We start from the raw sequence: 20,506 nt of genomic DNA, 5'->3' as shown, positions 1-20,506 counted from the left end.
TATAGCTACCCAGAGATACGTGGTTCAAATTAAAATGTCTGACTGATCACTCCTGGCATGTGCTGCACAGTTATGTGAATGTGTCACACCTAACGTGGGTCCATTGTCTTCAGACTGAGCACAGGTTGGCACTGGCATGGTTTGAGAATAGGAATAGAGCCATGCCCACTGACCCATCCTATGTCTGGGCTTCCAAATGGAACTGTACTTTCATTCAAATCTTCACGTGCCTATAGGTCCTGCCTGCAGGAATGACATCTCTCGGCTTAGTAAGGGCTGTTTATTGTGGGAATATGACTTCCATCTGGAACACCAGGTGGAGACTTGTCACCGTCAAAGTAAAAAACCTATTGTCCACGTAAAGGGCGAAGCTGATGTGCTGTTCCTCAAATGAGTAAAACACACTTCTGTAGTGCTGGAATGAGTCAGGTAGTTCAAAGTACATTGACGGAGTCGAATAACATCTATCCAGTGAGTCCTGTAAGACTTCAGGCTCTTCCACTTCCATCAGCATGCCGTTGAGCCTGGAAAAGGAGACAAAACTAAAGAAGCAGCCAGGGAAAATCAGATACCACAGAGCCCCACTAGATTTCAGAAGTAACATAAGGAAGTGGTTAGAAAAGAAAAAGGATAGATCCATTAATGAGGTAAAAAAAAAAAAATTTATTGCCTTTATGTTGGGATAGAACAGGGCCAGGTAGAAAACAATGAAAGAGAAAGACAGAGAGAGAGAGACAGAGACAGAGACAGAGAGAAAGTGAGCTAGTGAATTGGCCAGGTGGCATACTGGTAAGGGAGTAAAAGGACACTCTGAGTTAGTGCCCTCATGACACACAGCAAACTGTGATCATGAAAAGAGTGAGCTCAATAGTTTTCCATAAAATATGCTCAAAATTCGATGCAGTGGCCATGAGAGTACAGCTTTTGAAGTATGGTCAACCTATGGTACGTTAGTAAATGATAAGGGGAGGAAGAAATGGAAACCTAAACATCTACTGCAATGAAAACCAACAGCAATGACAGTAGGAGTAATTCAGCCTTCGTTGAAAACGTGACATCAAACACACTCTGGTTTCCCTGAATCTGTTGCCTCCAGGTGTTAACACAGAATTAAGCATCCACAATTGCTTAAAGTTACCTGGGGCATGGTGGGTTTTGATCTTCTTCCCCTTCTTTTCTTCCCCTTCTTCTTTTCTTCTTTGATCTTCTTCCCCTTCTTTTCTTCCCCTTCCCCTTCTTTTCAATTTCTGCAATACATTCAGACATGGACAGACACATTAAGCTGATTCCCCTACACACATAACAATCCACTGTCTAATCCTCACACAGGGACCTCAGGCTCCTCAGCATAAGAATAGGACACTGTGAGAGATATATTTCAGGAGGCCTGAAGGCTGGTCATGATAGAAATTCCTCAGTTTTTCTCCCAGAAACTGTGGGTAAAATGTCCCTATTCTAGTAGATCGTTATCCCAATATCATTTGTCCCAAGTTTGTGCAAACAGTTATGCCATATTTTTCCAATCAATTTAAAGCAAATACCCTCAAATGATTTCTAGGAGAAAAACTGCAATATTTAGCCCTGTCTCATCAAATACTCAGATTGTTCATGGTTGTGAGGACTTTAGACACTGAAATTAGAGTGAAAAAGGAAATCTACAAACCCTTGAGTCAAAATCATAGTTCTCTGAATTTGTCACATCTGCCCAGGTCCAATGTCATGAGAGTAGAATCAGAGTGCCACAGGTATGGCCTGAGACTAGGAAGAGAGCCATGCTCACTGACCCATCCCATGTCTGGGCTTCCAGGTAGAACTAGAGTTTCATTCAACCTACATGTGCCTATAGGTCCTCACTGCAGCAATGACATCTCTCAGCTCAGTAATGGCCACTTGGAGCAGGAATATGATCTTTATATGAAAGACTCAGTGGATCCTTATCACCTTCATAGAAAGGTACTCACCTCCCACGTCAAGAGAAAAGCCAACACGTTTTTCCTCCAATGCATAAAACGAACTTCCATAGGCCTGGCAGGAGTCAGGCTGTTCAAGACAACTGGAAGGAGTTGAATAACATCTATCCAGTGAGTCCTGCAACACTTCAGGCTCTACTACCTCCAGCAGCTCCCTGCTGAGCCTGGAAAAGGAGGAAAAAGTAAAGAATAAGCCAGGGGAAATCAGACACAACAGAGCCCCAACTAGGTTTCATGGGTAGCATAAGGAAGGGGTTAAAAAAGTAAAAGGATAGATCCATTAATGAGGTAACAAATTATTGCCTTCATGTTGGGACAGAACAGGGCCAAATGGAAAAGAATGAAAGAGAAAGACAGATAGACACACACACACACACACAGACACACACACACAGAGAGAGAGAGAACGAGCTCAGTGAATTGTCCAGGTGACACACTGATGAGGGAGTAACAGGACACTCTGAGTTAGTGCCCTCAGGACACACAGCATACAGTGATCATGAAAAGACTGCGCTCAATAATTTTCCATAAAATGTGCTCAAGTTTCCATGCAGTCGCCACGAGAATACAGTTTCTGAAGTCTGGTCCACCTACAGTAGGTTAGTAAATGATAAGGGGAGGAAGAAATGGAAACCTAAATATCTACTGCAATGAAAACCAACAGCAATGTTACTAGGAATAATTCAGGCTTGGTTGAAAAGATGTAATCGTTAATGTCAGCCCGCTCTGTTTTCCCTGAACCAGGAGTCTCCAGATGTCAACACAGAAGTAGCTGTTCACAATTGCTCGGTTACCTGGGGCATGGTGGGCCTTGGTCTTCTTCCTCTTCTTGGTTCTTTTTAATTCCTGCAATACATTCAGACAGGGACAGACTAAATAAGCCAATTCACCTACACCCGTAACAGTCCACTGTCTAATCCCCACACAGGGATCTCAGGCTCCTCAGCATGAGAACAGGACAATGTGAGAGATATACTTCAGGAGGCCTGAAAGCTGGTCATGATATTCTTTGGTTTGCATCTCAGAACCAAGGGTGAAATATCCCCATTCTGGTAGATCGTTATCCCAAAATCATTTATCCCAAGTTTGTGCAAACAGTTATGCCTTATTGTTCCCATCAGTTCAAAGAAAATGCCCCAGATGATTTCTAGGAGGAAAACTGCAGTATTCAGCCCTGTCTCATCAAATGCCCAGCTCGTTCATGGATGCAAGAATTTTAGACACTGAAATTAGAATGAAGGAGGAAATCTACAAACCCTTGAGTCCAAATCATAGTTCTGTGAATTTTTTACATCTGCCTGGGTCCAATGTGCTGAGAGCGGGCTCAGGTTGCCACAGGCATGGCTGGAGACTAGGAATAGAGCCTTGCTCACTGACCCATTTCATGTCTAGGCTTCCAACTGAGACTACAGTTTCATTACAACCTATATGCGCCCATAGGTCCTGCCTGCGGCAATGACATCTCTCGGGTCAGTAAGGGCCACTTGGAACAGGAATATCACCCCTATCTGGAAGACCAGGTGGAGGCTTATCACCTTCATAGTAAGGTACTCACTGTCCACGTCAAGAGCCAAGCCAAGGTACTGTTCCTCCAATGAGTAAACAGCACTGCTGTAGGGCTGGCCTAAGTCAGGCAATTCAAGATAACCTGAAGGAGTCGAATAACATCTATCCAGTGAGTCCTGCAAGACTTCAGGCCCTTTGTCATCCAGCAGCTCCCTGCTGAGCCTGGAAAAGTAGGAAAAAGTAAAGAATAAGCCAGGGGGGAATCAGAAACCACACAGCCCCAGCTAGATTTCATGGCTAACATAAGGAACTGTTTAAAAAGAAAAAGGACAGATCCATTAATGAGGTAATGAATTATTGCCTTTATGTTGGGATAGACCAGGGCCAGGTAGAAAAGAATGAAAGAGAAAGACAGGGAGAGGGAGAGAGAGAGAGAGGAGAAAGTGAGCTCAGCGAATTGGCCGGGTGACACACTGATGAAGGGGTCAAAGGACACTCTGAGTTAGTGCCCTCGGGACACACAGCGAACAGTGATCATGAAAAGAGTGGGCTCAATAATTTTCCATAAACTTGCTCAAGATTCCATGCAGTTGCCATACAGCCTTTGAGGTATGGTCAACCTACAGTAAGTTAGTAAATGATAAGGAGAGGAAGAAATGGAAACCTAAACATCTACTGCAATGAAAACCAACAGCAATGTCAGTAGGAGTAATTCAACCTTCGTTGAAAACATGAAATTGAACACACTCTTGTTTTCCCTGGACCTGGCATCTCCAGGTCTCAACACAGAATGAAGCATCCATAATTGCTCAAAGTTACCTGGGGCATGATGGGTCTTGGTCTTCTTCCACTTCTTGGTACTTTTCAATTCCTGCAATAAGTTCAGACATGGACAGACATATTAAGCTGGTTCTCCTACACACATAACAATCCACTGTCTAATCCTCACACAGGGACTTCAGGCTCCTCAGCATGAGAATAGGACACTGTGAGAGATATTCTTCAGGAGGCCTGAAGGCTGATCACGATAGAGAGTCCTTGGTTTTTGTCCCAGAAACTGTGGGTAAAATTCCCTATTCTGGTAGATCGCTATCCCAATATCATTTGTCCCAAGTTTGTGCAAATGGTTATGCCATATTTTTCCAATCGATTTACAGCAAATGCCCCCAAATGGTTGCTAGGAGAAAAACTGCACTATTCAGCCCTGTCTCATCAAATACTCAGATTGTTCATGGTAGCGAGGATTTTAGACGCTGAAATTAGAGTGAAGGATGAAATCTACAAGATCTACAAAATTGAGACAAAATCAGAGTTGTGTGAATTCGTCACATCTGCCCAGATCCAACATCTTGAGAGTAGGATTAGGGCGCCACAGGCATGGCCTGAGACTAGGAAGAGAGCCTTGCTCACTGACCCATCCCTTGTCTGGGCTTCCAAGTGGAACTAGAGTTTCATTCAACCTACACGTGCCTATAGGTCCTCCCTGTGGCAATGACATCTCTCAGCTCAGTAAGGGCCACTTGCAGTAGGAATATGACCCTAACCAGAAGACTCAGTGGATCCTTATCACCTTCATAGAAAGGTACTCACCATCCATGTCAACAGCCAAGCCAACACGCTGTTGCTCCAATACGTAAAAGGCACTTCTGTAGGGCTGGCATGAGTCAGTCAGTTCAAGACAACCTGAAGGAGTTGAATAACATCTATCCAGTGAGTCCTGTAAGACTTCAGGCTCTTCCACTTCCATCAGCACGCCGTTGAGCCTGGAAAAGGAGACAAAACTAAAGAAGCAGCCAGGGAAAATCAGACACCACAGAGCCCCACTAGATTTCAGAAATAACATAAGGAAGTGGTTAGAAAAGAAAAAGGATAGATCCATTAATGCCGTCAAAGTAAAAAACCTATTGTCCACGTAAAGGGCGAAGCTGATGTGCTGTTCCTCAAATGAGTAAAACACACTTCTGTAGTGCTGGAATGAGTCAGGTAGTTCAAAGTACATTGACGGAGTCGAATAACATCTATCCAGTGAGTCCTGTAAGACTTCAGGCTCTTCCACTTCCATCAGCATGCCGTTGAGCCTGGAAAAGGAGACAAAACTAAAGAAGCAGCCAGGGAAAATCAGACACCACAGAGCCCCACTAGATTTCAGAAGTAACATAAGGAAGTGGTTAGAAAAGAAAAAGGATAGATCCATTAATGAGGTAAAAAAAAAAAATTTTATTGCCTTTATGTTGGGATAGAACAGGGCCAGGTAGAAAACAATGAAAGAGAAAGACAGAGAGAGAGAGACAGAGACAGAGAGAAAGTGAGCTAGTGAATTGGCCAGGTGGCATACTGGTAAGGGAGTAAAAGGACACTCTGAGTTAGTGCCCTCATGACACACAGCAAACTGTGATCATGAAAAGAGTGAGCTCAATAGTTTTCCATAAAATATGCTCAAAATTCGATGCAGTGGCCATGAGAGTACAGCTTTTGAAGTATGGTCAACCTATGGTACGTTAGTAAATGATAAGGGGAGGAAGAAACGGAAACCTAAACATCTACTGCAATGAAAACCAACAGCAATGACAGTAGGAGTAATTCAGCCTTCGTTGAAAACGTGACATCAAACACACTCTGGTTTCCCTGAATCTGTTGCCTCCAGGTGTTAACACAGAATTAAGCATCCACAATTGCTTAAAGTTACCTGGGGCATGGTGGGTTTTGATCTTCTTCCCCTTCTTTTCTTCCCCTTCTTCTTTTCTTCTTTGATCTTCTTCCCCTTCTTTTCTTCCCCTTCCCCTTCTTTTCAATTTCTGCAATACATTCAGACATGGACAGACACATTAAGCTGATTCCCCTACACACATAACAATCCACTGTCTAATCCTCACACAGGGACCTCAGGCTCCTCAGCATAAGAATAGGACACTGTGAGAGATATATTTCAGGAGGCCTGAAGGCTGGTCATGATAGAAATTCCTCAGTTTTTCTCCCAGAAACTGTGGGTAAAATGTCCCTATTCTAGTAGATCGTTATCCCAATATCATTTGTCCCAAGTTTGTGCAAACAGTTATGCCATATTTTTCCAATCAATTTAAAGCAAATACCCTCAAATGATTTCTAGGAGAAAAACTGCAATATTTAGCCCTGTCTCATCAACTACTCAGATTGTTCATGGTTGTGAGGACTTTAGACACTGAAATTAGAGTGAAAAAGGAAATCTACAAACCCTTGAGTCAAAATCATAGTTCTCTGAATTTGTCACATCTGCCCAGGTCCAATGTCATGAGAGTAGAATCAGAGTGCCACAGGTATGGCCTGAGACTAGGAAGAGAGCCATGCTCACTGACCCATCCCATGTCTGGGCTTCCAGGTAGAACTAGAGTTTCATTCAACCTACATGTGCCTATAGGTCCTCACTGCAGCAATGACATCTCTCAGCTCAGTAATGGCCACTTGGAGCAGGAATATGATCTTTATATGAAAGACTCAGTGGATCCTTATCACCTTCATAGAAAGGTACTCACCTCCCACGTCAAGAGAAAAGCCAACACGTTTTTCCTCCAATGCATAAAACGAACTTCCATAGGCCTGGCAGGAGTCAGGCTGTTCAAGACAACTGGAAGGAGTTGAATAACATCTATCCAGTGAGTCCTGCAACACTTCAGGCTCTACTACCTCCAGCAGCTCCCTGCTGAGCCTGGAAAAGGAGGAAAAAGTAAAGAATAAGCCAGGGGAAATCAGACACAACAGAGCCCCAACTAGGTTTCATGGGTAGCATAAGGAAGGGGTTAAAAAAGTAAAAGGATAGATCCATTAATGAGGTAACAAATTATTGCCTTCATGTTGGGACAGAACAGGGCCAAATGGAAAAGAATGAAAGAGAAAGACAGATAGACACACACACACACACACAGACACACACACACAGAGAGAGAGAGAACGAGCTCAGTGAATTGTCCAGGTGACACACTGATGAGGGAGTAACAGGACACTCTGAGTTAGTGCCCTCAGGACACACAGCATACAGTGATCATGAAAAGACTGCGCTCAATAATTTTCCATAAAATGTGCTCAAGTTTCCATGCAGTCGCCACGAGAATACAGTTTCTGAAGTCTGGTCCACCTACAGTAGGTTAGTAAATGATAAGGGGAGGAAGAAATGGAAACCTAAATATCTACTGCAATGAAAACCAACAGCAATGTTACTAGGAATAATTCAGGCTTGGTTGAAAAGATGTAATCGTTAATGTCAGCCCGCTCTGTTTTCCCTGAACCAGGAGTCTCCAGATGTCAACACAGAAGTAGCTGTTCACAATTGCTCGGTTACCTGGGGCATGGTGGGCCTTGGTCTTCTTCCTCTTCTTGGTTCTTTTTAATTCCTGCAATACATTCAGACAGGGACAGACTAAATAAGCCAATTCACCTACACCCGTAACAGTCCACTGTCTAATCCCCACACAGGGATCTCAGGCTCCTCAGCATGAGAACAGGACAATGTGAGAGATATACTTCAGGAGGCCTGAAAGCTGGTCATGATATTCTTTGGTTTGCATCTCAGAACCAAGGGTGAAATATCCCCATTCTGGTAGATCGTTATCCCAAAATCATTTATCCCAAGTTTGTGCAAACAGTTATGCCTTATTGTTCCCATCAGTTCAAAGAAAATGCCCCAGATGATTTCTAGGAGGAAAACTGCAGTATTCAGCCCTGTCTCATCAAATGCCCAGCTCGTTCATGGATGCAAGAATTTTAGACACTGAAATTAGAATGAAGGAGGAAATCTACAAACCCTTGAGTCCAAATCATAGTTCTGTGAATTTTTTACATCTGCCTGGGTCCAATGTGCTGAGAGCGGGCTCAGGTTGCCACAGGCATGGCTGGAGACTAGGAATAGAGCCTTGCTCACTGACCCATTTCATGTCTAGGCTTCCAACTGAGACTACAGTTTCATTACAACCTATATGCGCCCATAGGTCCTGCCTGCGGCAATGACATCTCTCGGGTCAGTAAGGGCCACTTGGAACAGGAATATCACCCCTATCTGGAAGACCAGGTGGAGGCTTATCACCTTCATAGTAAGGTACTCACTGTCCACGTCAAGAGCCAAGCCAAGGTACTGTTCCTCCAATGAGTAAACAGCACTGCTGTAGGGCTGGCCTAAGTCAGGCAATTCAAGATAACCTGAAGGAGTCGAATAACATCTATCCAGTGAGTCCTGCAAGACTTCAGGCCCTTTGTCATCCAGCAGCTCCCTGCTGAGCCTGGAAAAGTAGGAAAAAGTAAAGAATAAGCCAGGGGGGAATCAGAAACCACACAGCCCCAGCTAGATTTCATGGCTAACATAAGGAACTGTTTAAAAAGAAAAAGGACAGATCCATTAATGAGGTAATGAATTATTGCCTTTATGTTGGGATAGACCAGGGCCAGGTAGAAAAGAATGAAAGAGAAAGACAGGGAGAGGGAGAGAGAGAGAGAGGAGAAAGTGAGCTCAGCGAATTGGCCGGGTGACACACTGATGAAGGGGTCAAAGGACACTCTGAGTTAGTGCCCTCGGGACACACAGTGAACAGTGATCATGAAAAGAGTGGGCTCAATAATTTTCCATAAACTTGCTCAAGATTCCATGCAGTTGCCATACAGCCTTTGAGGTATGGTCAACCTACAGTAAGTTAGTAAATGATAAGGAGAGGAAGAAATGGAAACCTAAACATCTACTGCAATGAAAACCAACAGCAATGTCAGTAGGAGTAATTCAACCTTCGTTGAAAACATGAAATTGAACACACTCTTGTTTTCCCTGGACCTGGCATCTCCAGGTCTCAACACAGAATGAAGCATCCATAATTGCTCAAAGTTACCTGGGGCATGATGGGTCTTGGTCTTCTTCCACTTCTTGGTACTTTTCAATTCCTGCAATAAGTTCAGACATGGACAGACATATTAAGCTGGTTCTCCTACACACATAACAATCCACTGTCTAATCCTCACACAGGGACTTCAGGCTCCTCAGCATGAGAATAGGACACTGTGAGAGATATTCTTCAGGAGGCCTGAAGGCTGATCACGATAGAGAGTCCTTGGTTTTTGTCCCAGAAACTGTGGGTAAAATTCCCTATTCTGGTAGATCGCTATCCCAATATCATTTGTCCCAAGTTTGTGCAAATGGTTATGCCATATTTTTCCAATCGATTTACAGCAAATGCCCCCAAATGGTTGCTAGGAGAAAAACTGCACTATTCAGCCCTGTCTCATCAAATACTCAGATTGTTCATGGTAGCGAGGATTTTAGACGCTGAAATTAGAGTGAAGGATGAAATCTACAAGATCTACAAAATTGAGACAAAATCAGAGTTGTGTGAATTCGTCACATCTGCCCAGATCCAACATCTTGAGAGTAGGATTAGGGCGCCACAGGCATGGCCTGAGACTAGGAAGAGAGCCTTGCTCACTGACCCATCCCTTGTCTGGGCTTCCAAGTGGAACTAGAGTTTCATTCAACCTACACGTGCCTATAGGTCCTCCCTGTGGCAATGACATCTCTCAGCTCAGTAAGGGCCACTTGCAGTAGGAATATGACCCTAACCAGAAGACTCAGTGGATCCTTATCACCTTCATAGAAAGGTACTCACCATCCATGTCAACAGCCAAGCCAACACGCTGTTGCTCCAATACGTAAAAGGCACTTCTGTAGGGCTGGCATGAGTCAGTCAGTTCAAGACAACCTGAAGGAGTTGAATAACATCTATCCAGTGAGTCCTGTAAGACTTCAGGCTCTTCCACTTCCATCAGCACGCCGTTGAGCCTGGAAAAGGAGACAAAACTAAAGAAGCAGCCAGGGAAAATCAGACACCACAGAGCCCCACTAGATTTCAGAAATAACATAAGGAAGTGGTTAGAAAAGAAAAAGGATAGATCCATTAATGCCGTCAAAGTAAAAAACCTATTGTCCACGTAAAGGGCGAAGCTGATGTGCTGTTCCTCAAATGAGTAAAACACACTTCTGTAGTGCTGGAATGAGTCAGGTAGTTCAAAGTACATTGACGGAGTCGAATAACATCTATCCAGTGAGTCCTGTAAGACTTCAGGCTCTTCCACTTCCATCAGCATGCCGTTGAGCCTGGAAAAGGAGACAAAACTAAAGAAGCAGCCAGGGAAAATCAGACACCACAGAGCCCCACTAGATTTCAGAAGTAACATAAGGAAGTGGTTAGAAAAGAAAAAGGATAGATCCATTAATGAGGTAAAAAAAAAAAATTTTATTGCCTTTATGTTGGGATAGAACAGGGCCAGGTAGAAAACAATGAAAGAGAAAGACAGAGAGAGAGAGACAGAGACAGAGAGAAAGTGAGCTAGTGAATTGGCCAGGTGGCATACTGGTAAGGGAGTAAAAGGACACTCTGAGTTAGTGCCCTCATGACACACAGCAAACTGTGATCATGAAAAGAGTGAGCTCAATAGTTTTCCATAAAATATGCTCAAAATTCGATGCAGTGGCCATGAGAGTACAGCTTTTGAAGTATGGTCAACCTATGGTACGTTAGTAAATGATAAGGGGAGGAAGAAATGGAAACCTAAACATCTACTGCAATGAAAACCAACAGCAATGACAGTAGGAGTAATTCAGCCTTCGTTGAAAACGTGACATCAAACACACTCTGGTTTCCCTGAATCTGTTGCCTCCAGGTGTTAACACAGAATTAAGCATCCACAATTGCTTAAAGTTACCTGGGGCATGGTGGGTTTTGATCTTCTTCCCCTTCTTTTCTTCCCCTTCTTCTTTTCTTCTTTGATCTTCTTCCCCTTCTTTTCTTCCCCTTCCCCTTCTTTTCAATTTCTGCAATACATTCAGACATGGACAGACACATTAAGCTGATTCCCCTACACACATAACAATCCACTGTCTAATCCTCACACAGGGACCTCAGGCTCCTCAGCATAAGAATAGGACACTGTGAGAGATATATTTCAGGAGGCCTGAAGGCTGGTCATGATAGAAATTCCTCAGTTTTTCTCCCAGAAACTGTGGGTAAAATGTCCCTATTCTAGTAGATCGTTATCCCAATATCATTTGTCCCAAGTTTGTGCAAACAGTTATGCCATATTTTTCCAATCAATTTAAAGCAAATACCCTCAAATGATTTCTAGGAGAAAAACTGCAATATTTAGCCCTGTCTCATCAAATACTCAGATTGTTCATGGTTGTGAGGACTTTAGACACTGAAATTAGAGTGAAAAAGGAAATCTACAAACCCTTGAGTCAAAATCATAGTTCTCTGAATTTGTCACATCTGCCCAGGTCCAATGTCATGAGAGTAGAATCAGAGTGCCACAGGTATGGCCTGAGACTAGGAAGAGAGCCATGCTCACTGACCCATCCCATGTCTGGGCTTCCAGGTAGAACTAGAGTTTCATTCAACCTACATGTGCCTATAGGTCCTCACTGCAGCAATGACATCTCTCAGCTCAGTAATGGCCACTTGGAGCAGGAATATGATCTTTATATGAAAGACTCAGTGGATCCTTATCACCTTCATAGAAAGGTACTCACCTCCCACGTCAAGAGAAAAGCCAACACGTTTTTCCTCCAATGCATAAAACGAACTTCCATAGGCCTGGCAGGAGTCAGGCTGTTCAAGACAACTGGAAGGAGTTGAATAACATCTATCCAGTGAGTCCTGCAACACTTCAGGCTCTACTACCTCCAGCAGCTCCCTGCTGAGCCTGGAAAAGGAGGAAAAAGTAAAGAATAAGCCAGGGGAAATCAGACACAACAGAGCCCCAACTAGGTTTCATGGGTAGCATAAGGAAGGGGTTAAAAAAGTAAAAGGATAGATCCATTAATGAGGTAACAAATTATTGCCTTCATGTTGGGACAGAACAGGGCCAAATGGAAAAGAATGAAAGAGAAAGACAGATAGACACACACACACACACACAGACACACACACACAGAGAGAGAGAGAACGAGCTCAGTGAATTGTCCAGGTGACACACTGATGAGGGAGTAACAGGACACTCTGAGTTAGTGCCCTCAGGACACACAGCATACAGTGATCATGAAAAGACTGCGCTCAATAATTTTCCATAAAATGTGCTCAAGTTTCCATGCAGTCGCCACGAGAATACAGTTTCTGAAGTCTGGTCCACCTACAGTAGGTTAGTAAATGATAAGGGGAGGAAGAAATGGAAACCTAAATATCTACTGCAATGAAAACCAACAGCAATGTTACTAGGAATAATTCAGGCTTGGTTGAAAAGATGTAATCGTTAATGTCAGCCCGCTCTGTTTTCCCTGAACCAGGAGTCTCCAGATGTCAACACAGAAGTAGCTGTTCACAATTGCTCGGTTACCTGGGGCATGGTGGGCCTTGGTCTTCTTCCTCTTCTTGGTTCTTTTTAATTCCTGCAATACATTCAGACAGGGACAGACTAAATAAGCCAATTCACCTACACCCGTAACAGTCCACTGTCTAATCCCCACACAGGGATCTCAGGCTCCTCAGCATGAGAACAGGACAATGTGAGAGATATACTTCAGGAGGCCTGAAAGCTGGTCATGATATTCTTTGGTTTGCATCTCAGAACCAAGGGTGAAATATCCCCATTCTGGTAGATCGTTATCCCAAAATCATTTATCCCAAGTTTGTGCAAACAGTTATGCCTTATTGTTCCCATCAGTTCAAAGAAAATGCCCCAGATGATTTCTAGGAGGAAAACTGCAGTATTCAGCCCTGTCTCATCAAATGCCCAGCTCGTTCATGGATGCAAGAATTTTAGACACTGAAATTAGAATGAAGGAGGAAATCTACAAACCCTTGAGTCCAAATCATAGTTCTGTGAATTTTTTACATCTGCCTGGGTCCAATGTGCTGAGAGCGGGCTCAGGTTGCCACAGGCATGGCTGGAGACTAGGAATAGAGCCTTGCTCACTGACCCATTTCATGTCTAGGCTTCCAACTGAGACTACAGTTTCATTACAACCTATATGCGCCCATAGGTCCTGCCTGCGGCAATGACATCTCTCGGGTCAGTAAGGGCCACTTGGAACAGGAATATCACCCCTATCTGGAAGACCAGGTGGAGGCTTATCACCTTCATAGTAAGGTACTCACTGTCCACGTCAAGAGCCAAGCCAAGGTACTGTTCCTCCAATGAGTAAACAGCACTGCTGTAGGGCTGGCCTAAGTCAGGCAATTCAAGATAACCTGAAGGAGTCGAATAACATCTATCCAGTGAGTCCTGCAAGACTTCAGGCCCTTTGTCATCCAGCAGCTCCCTGCTGAGCCTGGAAAAGTAGGAAAAAGTAAAGAATAAGCCAGGGGGGAATCAGAAACCACACAGCCCCAGCTAGATTTCATGGCTAACATAAGGAACTGTTTAAAAAGAAAAAGGACAGATCCATTAATGAGGTAATGAATTATTGCCTTTATGTTGGGATAGACCAGGGCCAGGTAGAAAAGAATGAAAGAGAAAGACAGGGAGAGGGAGAGAGAGAGAGAGGAGAAAGTGAGCTCAGCGAATTGGCCGGGTGACACACTGATGAAGGGGTCAAAGGACACTCTGAGTTAGTGCCCTCGGGACACACAGCGAACAGTGATCATGAAAAGAGTGGGCTCAATAATTTTCCATAAACTTGCTCAAGATTCCATGCAGTTGCCATACAGCCTTTGAGGTATGGTCAACCTACAGTAAGTTAGTAAATGATAAGGAGAGGAAGAAATGGAAACCTAAACATCTACTGCAATGAAAACCAACAGCAATGTCAGTAGGAGTAATTCAACCTTCGTTGAAAACATGAAATTGAACACACTCTTGTTTTCCCTGGACCTGGCATCTCCAGGTCTCAACACAGAATGAAGCATCCATAATTGCTCAAAGTTACCTGGGGCATGATGGGTCTTGGTCTTCTTCCACTTCTTGGTACTTTTCAATTCCTGCAATAAGTTCAGACATGGACAGACATATTAAGCTGGTTCTCCTACACACATAACAATCCACTGTCTAATCCTCACACAGGGACTTCAGGCTCCTCAGCATGAGAATAGGACACTGTGAGAGATATTCTTCAGGAGGCCTGAAGGCTGATCACGATAGAGAGTCCTTGGTTTTTGTCCCAGAAACTGTGGGTAAAATTCCCTATTCTGGTAGATCGCTATCCCAATATCATTTGTCCCAAGTTTGTGCAAATGGTTATGCCATATTTTTCCAATCGATTTACAGCAAATGCCCCCAAATGGTTGCTAGGAGAAAAACTGCACTATTCAGCCCTGTCTCATCAAATACTCAGATTGTTCATGGTAGCGAGGATTTTAGACGCTGAAATTAGAGTGAAGGATGAAATCTACAAGATCTACAAAATTGAGACAAAATCAGAGTTGTGTGAATTCGTCACATCTGCCCAGATCCAACATCTTGAGAGTAGGATTAGGGCGCCACAGGCATGGCCTGAGACTAGGAAGAGAGCCTTGCTCACTGACCCATCCCTTGTCTGGGCTTCCAAGTGGAACTAGAGTTTCATTCAACCTACACGTGCCTATAGGTCCTCCCTGTGGCAATGACATCTCTCAGCTCAGTAAGGGCCACTTGCAGTAGGAATATGACCCTAACCAGAAGACTCAGTGGATCCTTATCACCTTCATAGAAAGGTACTCACCATCCATGTCAACAGCCAAGCCAACACGCTGTTGCTCCAATACGTAAAAGGCACTTCTGTAGGGCTGGCATGAGTCAGTCAGTTCAAGACAACCTGAAGGAGTTGAATAACATCTATCCAGTGAGTCCTGTAAGACTTCAGGCTCTTCCACTTCCATCAGCACGCCGTTGAGCCTGGAAAAGGAGACAAAACTAAAGAAGCAGCCAGGGAAAATCAGACACCACAGAGCCCCACTAGATTTCAGAAATAACATAAGGAAGTGGTTAGAAAAGAAAAAGGATAGATCCATTAATGCCGTCAAAGTAAAAAACCTATTGTCCACGTAAAGGGCGAAGCTGATGTGCTGTTCCTCAAATGAGTAAAACACACTTCTGTAGTGCTGGAATGAGTCAGGTAGTTCAAAGTACATTGACGGAGTCGAATAACATCTATCCAGTGAGTCCTGTAAGACTTCAGGCTCTTCCACTTCCATCAGCATGCCGTTGAGCCTGGAAAAGGAGACAAAACTAAAGAAGCAGCCAGGGAAAATCAGACACCACAGAGCCCCACTAGATTTCAGAAGTAACATAAGGAAGTGGTTAGAAAAGAAAAAGGATAGATCCATTAATGAGGTAAAAAAAAAAAAATTTATTGCCTTTATGTTGGGATAGAACAGGGCCAGGTAGAAAACAATGAAAGAGAAAGACAGAGAGAGAGAGACAGAGACAGAGACAGAGAGAAAGTGAGCTAGTGAATTGGCCAGGTGGCATACTGGTAAGGGAGTAAAAGGACACTCTGAGTTAGTGCCCTCATGACACACAGCAAACTGTGATCATGAAAAGAGTGAGCTCAATAGTTTTCCATAAAATATGCTCAAAATTCGATGCAGTGGCCATGAGAGTACAGCTTTTGAAGTATGGTCAACCTATGGTACGTTAGTAAATGATAAGGGGAGGAAGAAATGGAAACCTAAACATCTACTGCAATGAAAACCAACAGCAATGACAGTAGGAGTAATTCAGCCTTCGTTGAAAACGTGACATCAAACACACTCTGGTTTCCCTGAATCTGTTGCCTCCAGGTGTTAACACAGAATTAAGCATCCACAATTGCTTAAAGTTACCTGGGGCATGGTGGGTTTTGATCTTCTTCCCCTTCTTTTCTTCCCCTTCTTCTTTTCTTCTTTGATCTTCTTCCCCTTCTTTTCTTCCCCTTCCCCTTCTTTTCAATTTCTGCAATACATTCAGACATGGACAGACACATTAAGCTGATTCCCCTACACACATAACAATCCACTGTCTAATCCTCACACAGGGACCTCAGGCTCCTCAGCATAAGAATAGGACACTGTGAGAGATATATTTCAGGAGGCCTGAAGGCTGGTCATGATAGAAATTCCTCAGTTTTTCTCCCAGAAACTGTGGGTAAAATGTCCCTATTCTAGTAGATCGTTATCCCAATATCATTTGTCCCAAGTTTGTGCAAACAGTTATGCCATATTTTTCCAATCAATTTAAAGCAAATACCCTCAAATGATTTCTAGGAGAAAAACTGCAATATTTAGCCCTGTCTCATCAAATACTCAGATTGTTCATGGTTGTGAGGACTTTAGACACTGAAATTAGAGTGAAAAAGGAAATCTACAAACCCTTGAGTCAAAATCATAGTTCTCTGAATTTGTCACATCTGCCCAGGTCCAATGTCATGAGAGTAGAATCAGAGTGCCACAGGTATGGCCTGAGACTAGGAAGAGAGCCATGCTCACTGACCCATCCCATGTCTGGGCTTCCAGGTAGAACTAGAGTTTCATTCAACCTACATGTGCCTATAGGTCCTCACTGCAGCAATGACATCTCTCAGCTCAGTAATGGCCACTTGGAGCAGGAATATGATCTTTATATGGAAGACTCAGTGGATCCTTATCACCTTCATAGAAAGGTACTCACCTCCCACGTCAAGAGAAAAGCCAACACGTTTTTCCTCCAATGCATAAAACGAACTTCCATAGGCCTGGCAGGAGTCAGGCTGTTCAAGACAACTGGAAGGAGTTGAATAACATCTATCCAGTGAGTCCTGCAACACTTCAGGCTCTACTACCTCCAGCAGCTCCCTGCTGAGCCTGGAAAAGTGGGAAAAAGTAAAGAATAAGCCAGGGGGAATCAGAAACCACACAGCCCCAGCTAGATTTCATGGCTAACGTAAGGAAGAGTTTGAAAAGAAAAAGGATAGATCCATTAATGAGGTAACAAATTATTGCCTTTATGTTGGGATAGAACAGGGCCAGGTAGAAAACAACAAAAGAGATAGACACACACACACAGAGTGAGCTCAGTGAATTCGTCAGGTGACACACTGATGAGGGAGTCAAAGGACACTCTGTATTTGTGCTCTCAGGACACACAGTGAGCAGTGACCATGAAAAGCATGTCCTCAATAATTTTGCAAAAAATGTGCTCAAGTTTCCCTGCAGTTACCATGAGAATACAGCCTTTGAGGTATGGTCAACCAATCCAGTCTCTCATTGCTGGATATTTGGATTGGTTCCAAGTCTTTGCTATTGTGAATAGTGCCGCAATAAACATATGTGTGCATGTGTCTTTACAGCAGCATGATTTATAATCCTTTGGGTATACACCCAGTAATGGGATGGCTGGGTCAAATGGTATTTCTAGTTCTAGATCCCTGAGGAATTGCCACACTGCCTTCCACAATCGTTGAACTAGTTTACAGTCCCAAAAACAGTGTAAAAGTGTTCCTATTTCTCCACATCCTCTCCAGCGTCTTCAACATTCTTAAAGAAAAGAATTTTCAACCCAGAATTTCATATCCAGCCAAACAAAGCTTCATAAGTGAAGGAGAAATAAGTCCTTTACAGAGAAGCAAATGCTGAGAGATTTTGTCACCACCAGGCCTGCCTTACAAGAGCTCCTAAAGGAAGCACTAAACATGGAAAGGAACAACCGGTACCAGCCACTGCAAAAACATGCCAAACTGTAAAGACCATTGACGCTAGGAAGAAACTGCATCAACTAACGGGCGAAATAACCAGCTAACATCATAACGACAGGATCAAATTCACACATAACAATATTAACCTTAAATGTAAATGGGCTAAATGCCCCAGTTAAAAAAACACAGAATGGCAAATTGGATAAAGAGTCAAGACCCATCAGTGTGCTGTACTCAGGAAACCCATCTCACATGCAGAGACACACATAGGCTCAAAATAAAGGGATGGAGGAAGATCTACCAAGCAAATGGAAAACAAAAAAAGGCAGGGGTTGCAATCCTAGTCTCTGATAAAACAGACTTTAAACCAACAAAGATCAAAAGAGACAAAGAAGGCTACTACATAATGGTAAAGGGATCAATTCAACAAGAAGAGTTAACTATCCTAAATATATATGCACCCTATACAGGAGCACCCAGATTCATAAAGCAAGTCCTGAGAGACCTACAAAGAGATTTAGACTCCACACAATCATCATGGGAGACTTTAACACCCCACTGTCAATATTAGACAGATCAATGAGACAGAAGCTTAACAAGGATATCCAGGACTTGAACTCAGCTCTCCACCAAGCAGACCTAAAAGACATCTACAGAACTCTCCACCCCAAATCAACAGAATATACATTCTTCTCAGCACCACATCACATTTATTCCAAAATTGACCACATAGTTGGAGGTAAAGCACTCATCAGCAAATGTAAAAGAATGGAAATCACAACAAACTGTCAGACCACAGTGCAATCAAATTAGAACTCAGGATTAAGAAACTCACTCAAAACCGCACAACTACATGGAAACTGAACAACCTGCTCCTGAATGACTACTGGGAAAATAACAAAATGAAGGCAGAAATAAAGATGTTCTTTGAAACCAATGAGAACAAAGACACAACATACCAGAATCTCTGGGACACATTTAAAGCAATGTGTAGAGGGAAAATTATAGCACTAAATGCCCACAAGAGAAAGCAGAAAAGATCTAAAATTGACACCCTAACATCACAATTAAAATAACTAGAGAAGCAAAGCAAACAAATTCAAAAGCTAGCAGAAGACAAGAAGTAACTAAGATCAGAGCAGAACTAAAGGAGATAGAGACACAAAAAAACCTTCCAAAAATCAATGAATCCAGGGCTGGTTTTTTGAAAAGATCAACAAGAAAACCCTGTTTGGCTAGTTCACCTGGCTCATCTGATGGCAAGTTCCTATCTTGAGAGGACTATGAAATTAAAACCAATACAAGTGCCACAAATAACATACAACATTGTAAATCTGCACAATTTGTAGCTGGGTGAATGGAAGAAATAGTTCTATTCATCACTTCCTCATTTTCCCTAAACCTACAATCTCCAGATGTCACTACTGAATTAACAGCCAACAATTCCATAACATTACCTGGGAGACACTGGCCCTTTTTCTTCCTCTTCCTCATTATCACTTTCATTTTCTGTAAATAAATTCAGAGAAGCAGGTCACATTAAGCAATTCATACTTCACATATGAGGAAATCACTGTCCAGTCATAGCACAAGGACATAACTATTCTCAGTGCAAGAATAAGGATTCTGACAGGAATATTCTAGGGTGTCCTAGATTAACTTTGGTGAGAATTAGATGACCCTGCTTTCCAGATCCACAGGCCAAAATCTCCCTCTACGTGTAGACCACAATGCCATATTCCCTACCTGAGTCAAAGTTAAACAAAATTTTTTCCCCAAAAAAATCTCCAAAAATTGGTCAAACAATTTTCTAAGAGTGTTGCTGCAGTACGGACTTATATCACCAGGTAACATGGACATTAAACGTTTAGAGGCATCTATACATGAAACACGACTGCTAGATAAATTTGAACAACTCTTGCTTTAAAAAGAATCTGTGATTTGGGAGGCCAAGACAGGTGAATCATTTGAGGTCATGAGTTCAGGACTACACTTGCCAATATGGGGAAACCCTGTCTCTACTAAAAATACAAAAATTAGCCAGATGTGATGTTGTGTACCTGTGGTCCCAGCAACTCAGGAGGCTGAGGCAGGAGAATCACTTGAACCTGGGAGGCAGAGGTTGCACCAAGCCAAGATGGTGCCACTGCACTCCAGCCTGGGTGACAGAGCAAGACTCCATCGAAAAAAAAAAAAAAAATCCACGATGCTACAAAGAAACATTGGATCAGCCATTGCATTGACAGGGTGGAAAACCAGGGTCCAGCCTTCCTTTATGGAAATATATCAGCAAAGTAAAGAAGAAAAGTTTCCGTCCTGATTTCAGGGTGACTGTGCAGCTAAGCAAGCTGACTTAAAGGAGATCCAGATGAAAGCTGAGAGCAGTGAAGCCTGGGGAACAATATTTCCAAATACAAAGGCAAGGCTGCCAGCTTCCTTAAACAGGCATAGAAACTCCATGGAC

General features: G+C 43.1%; 2 protein-coding genes across 2 annotated transcripts in view; one reads left to right on the top strand and one right to left on the bottom strand.

Annotated features, from left to right (window-relative positions):
• The window catches only part of LOC129398196 (glutathione S-transferase Mu 2), a 266,011-nt gene that overhangs the window by 42,000 nt on the left and 203,505 nt on the right, over positions 1-20,506 (top strand). The gene's annotated exons all lie outside the window — the stretch shown is intronic.
• Positions 267-20,506, bottom strand: part of LOC117974945 (notch homolog 2 N-terminal-like protein A) — an 83,190-nt gene continuing 62,950 nt past the window's right edge. The window contains exons 23-47 of the mRNA XM_063606467.1: positions 19,500-19,551; positions 17,040-17,212; positions 16,217-16,325; positions 15,426-15,602; positions 15,115-15,287; positions 14,344-14,395; positions 13,574-13,746; positions 12,813-12,864; positions 12,010-12,182; positions 11,187-11,295; positions 10,402-10,578; positions 10,091-10,263; positions 9,320-9,371; positions 8,550-8,722; positions 7,789-7,840; positions 6,986-7,158; positions 6,163-6,271; positions 5,378-5,554; positions 5,067-5,239; positions 4,296-4,347; positions 3,526-3,698; positions 2,765-2,816; positions 1,962-2,134; positions 1,139-1,247; positions 267-524 (exon numbers count right to left, since the gene is read on the bottom strand). Coding sequence (XP_063462537.1) covers positions 281-524; positions 1,139-1,247; positions 1,962-2,134; positions 2,765-2,816; positions 3,526-3,698; positions 4,296-4,347; positions 5,067-5,239; positions 5,378-5,554; positions 6,163-6,271; positions 6,986-7,158; positions 7,789-7,840; positions 8,550-8,722; positions 9,320-9,371; positions 10,091-10,263; positions 10,402-10,578; positions 11,187-11,295; positions 12,010-12,182; positions 12,813-12,864; positions 13,574-13,746; positions 14,344-14,395; positions 15,115-15,287; positions 15,426-15,602; positions 16,217-16,325; positions 17,040-17,212; positions 19,500-19,551 — 3,305 coding nt within the window. The 3' untranslated portion in view covers positions 267-280. The remainder of the gene's footprint in view (positions 525-1,138; positions 1,248-1,961; positions 2,135-2,764; positions 2,817-3,525; positions 3,699-4,295; positions 4,348-5,066; positions 5,240-5,377; positions 5,555-6,162; positions 6,272-6,985; positions 7,159-7,788; positions 7,841-8,549; positions 8,723-9,319; positions 9,372-10,090; positions 10,264-10,401; positions 10,579-11,186; positions 11,296-12,009; positions 12,183-12,812; positions 12,865-13,573; positions 13,747-14,343; positions 14,396-15,114; positions 15,288-15,425; positions 15,603-16,216; positions 16,326-17,039; positions 17,213-19,499; positions 19,552-20,506) is intronic.

Source organism: Pan paniscus, chromosome 1 (genome assembly GCF_029289425.2).
Source record: "Pan paniscus chromosome 1, NHGRI_mPanPan1-v2.0_pri, whole genome shotgun sequence".
In the NCBI taxonomy this organism is placed as follows: domain Eukaryota; kingdom Metazoa; phylum Chordata; class Mammalia; order Primates; family Hominidae; genus Pan; species Pan paniscus.
Note: the sequence above shows the minus strand (reverse complement) of the source record. Positions and strands in the feature narration are given on the sequence as shown.